The following is a 2,051-nucleotide window of genomic DNA, read 5'->3' as shown; positions in this document are numbered from 1 at the left end:
ACTGAAGGGTTATGAGGGGCAAATGCAAATTTGTATTTTTTGGCTCAGTTCCTTTTTCAGATTATTTTATCTGCCAGGATATACAGTAACTATGAATGTTGACTGCTGTGGGTTTGCCTCACCTTTTAAAAATAAAAATAATACACGAATGTGTTTCTAAAAAATCAAACCGCTTAGAAGACTCATAATGAAGATGCACCATTTCTGTTATAGTCCTCGTCACAGCATCTGACACCATGAAGGATACACCACTAACCAGTTCTATGTTTTATTCTCCTGGTGCTTAATGCTTTATCTTTAAATAATTTTCTCCAGTGTCTCTTTATTGAAATGCTCAACCTTAAAAAGTGTCCGTTGGTTTCAGGTTGTAATATCTACCTGTACTCTAAAGAAATCCTATAAATTCTGATTTAGAATGAGAGTTTTGTTTTCTATCTTTCTAGGCAGTCATATAGATCGTCCTTCTCTTGTCTCTGGTTTTTTTTTTAATGGGAAAAGAAGGAAAAGACAACTATTATAAAACATGCAGAAAATGGAATAATTAAACTACACATTTTTATGAATTTAGAAAGACATTTTTCTGCTTTTAGAAAAACTTCTTTGGGTCAGGGCGTCGTTTCTAGAAATGCACTAAGAATGGAAAAAGGTAAACTATCTGTAATTTCCCTGAAGTCATAACTTTTTAATGTTGTAAACACAACTTGTATTTTCTTACAACATTCAACGCCTTAGACATAGCAAAGCAATGGAAGTGCTATAAGGATTGTAAACTGTCCCTCCAAAAGAAAACAAAGTCAATGCAAGTTGGAACTACATGGAGATGCTCATTTAAGATTCCCTCCTACGAGTCTTAGGCCTGGAGGAGCACTGACCTCTCTCTCTTTCCCACAGGATGGATGACATATTGATTGGCGCACCTCTCTTCATGGAACGTGAATTTGAGAGTCACCCTAAAGAAGTGGGGCAAGTTTACTTGTATTTGCAAGCAAGCCCTCTCCTCTTCAGAGACCCTCAGGTCCTCTCAGGCACTGAGGTTTTTGGGAGATTCGGTAGTGCCGTCGCTCACTTAGGAGACCTGAACCAAGATGGCTACAATGGTAATTTAAATGACTGGAAACCGTGTGTGTGTATAACTACATGCTACTCTTGGGACAGAATTAGACACTTCTAGTGTTCACAAGGGTGTGTGTAACATGGCTTTGGTGGTTTTGAATGAATTCATGTTTATTAATGGATAATCAGAAATCTCAAGGCAATTTAAAGATTCTATGTTTGGATCAGTATAAATGTCACATGGAACCTTCTCATTTGCGACTTAGAGTGTCATATAATAGATCTTGATTTTAAAATTTGCATATAGATCTAGCCAATGGGGGGAAAAAACCTAGAGAAACTTCTCTATGTGTAGAAACCACCCAGTTGATACATGTTGGTATTTGACAAGTATATCACCTTATGCTTAACCTATGCTTGGGATGCATAGGTTCAATGCTCACAATAATTGAGTGCTAAATTGTTAGTTTAAGGTTGTGATTCTTTAACGTGGGAATTTAAGAAAACATTGAGTATCCCCTCTTCAGAAAAGCATGTAAGCTCCCACCCAATGCTGTAGACAATTTAAGGACTTTAAGAACTTGGTTATGGTGGGTTTCTTGATTGAGGAAGTAACAGGAATTTACCCAACACCCACAGATGTATTTACATCAAATCTGTGCTTATGGTATATTTGGCGACAACTGCCTTAATGATATCTTTAAAAGGCTGGTTCCAGAAATGCATAATTGGCATTTTTCAAGTGTTATAAAACATAAATACATAAAAGATTATGATTCTACTGTGAATCTCACCCAGTTCACAAACATTTTTTTTAAACTTATGGTTTCAGAAAAAAAATTTAATCATTTTATTGGAGGCTCATGCAACTCTTATCACAATCCATGCATATATCCATTGTGACAAGCACATTTGTACATTTGTTGCCACCATCATTCTCAAAACATTTGCTTTCTACTTGAGCCCTTGGTATCAGATCCTCATTTTTTCCATCCCTC

At 36.3% G+C, this 2,051-nt stretch overlaps 1 protein-coding gene across 1 annotated transcript in view; it reads left to right on the top strand.

Moving 5' to 3' along the window:
- The window catches only part of ITGA8 (integrin subunit alpha 8), a 272,754-nt gene that overhangs the window by 93,057 nt on the left and 177,646 nt on the right, over window positions 1-2,051 (top strand). The window contains exon 13 of the mRNA XM_004712640.2: window positions 892-1,097. Within this exon, the coding sequence (XP_004712697.2) occupies window positions 892-1,097 (206 nt within the window). The remainder of the gene's footprint in view (window positions 1-891; window positions 1,098-2,051) is intronic.

This window comes from Echinops telfairi, unplaced genomic scaffold (assembly GCF_000313985.2).
Source record: "Echinops telfairi isolate 266 unplaced genomic scaffold, ASM31398v2 ScPeMD7_7473;HRSCAF=8511, whole genome shotgun sequence".
Lineage (NCBI taxonomy): Eukaryota > Metazoa > Chordata > Mammalia > Afrosoricida > Tenrecidae > Echinops > Echinops telfairi.
Note: the sequence above shows the minus strand (reverse complement) of the source record. Positions and strands in the feature narration are given on the sequence as shown.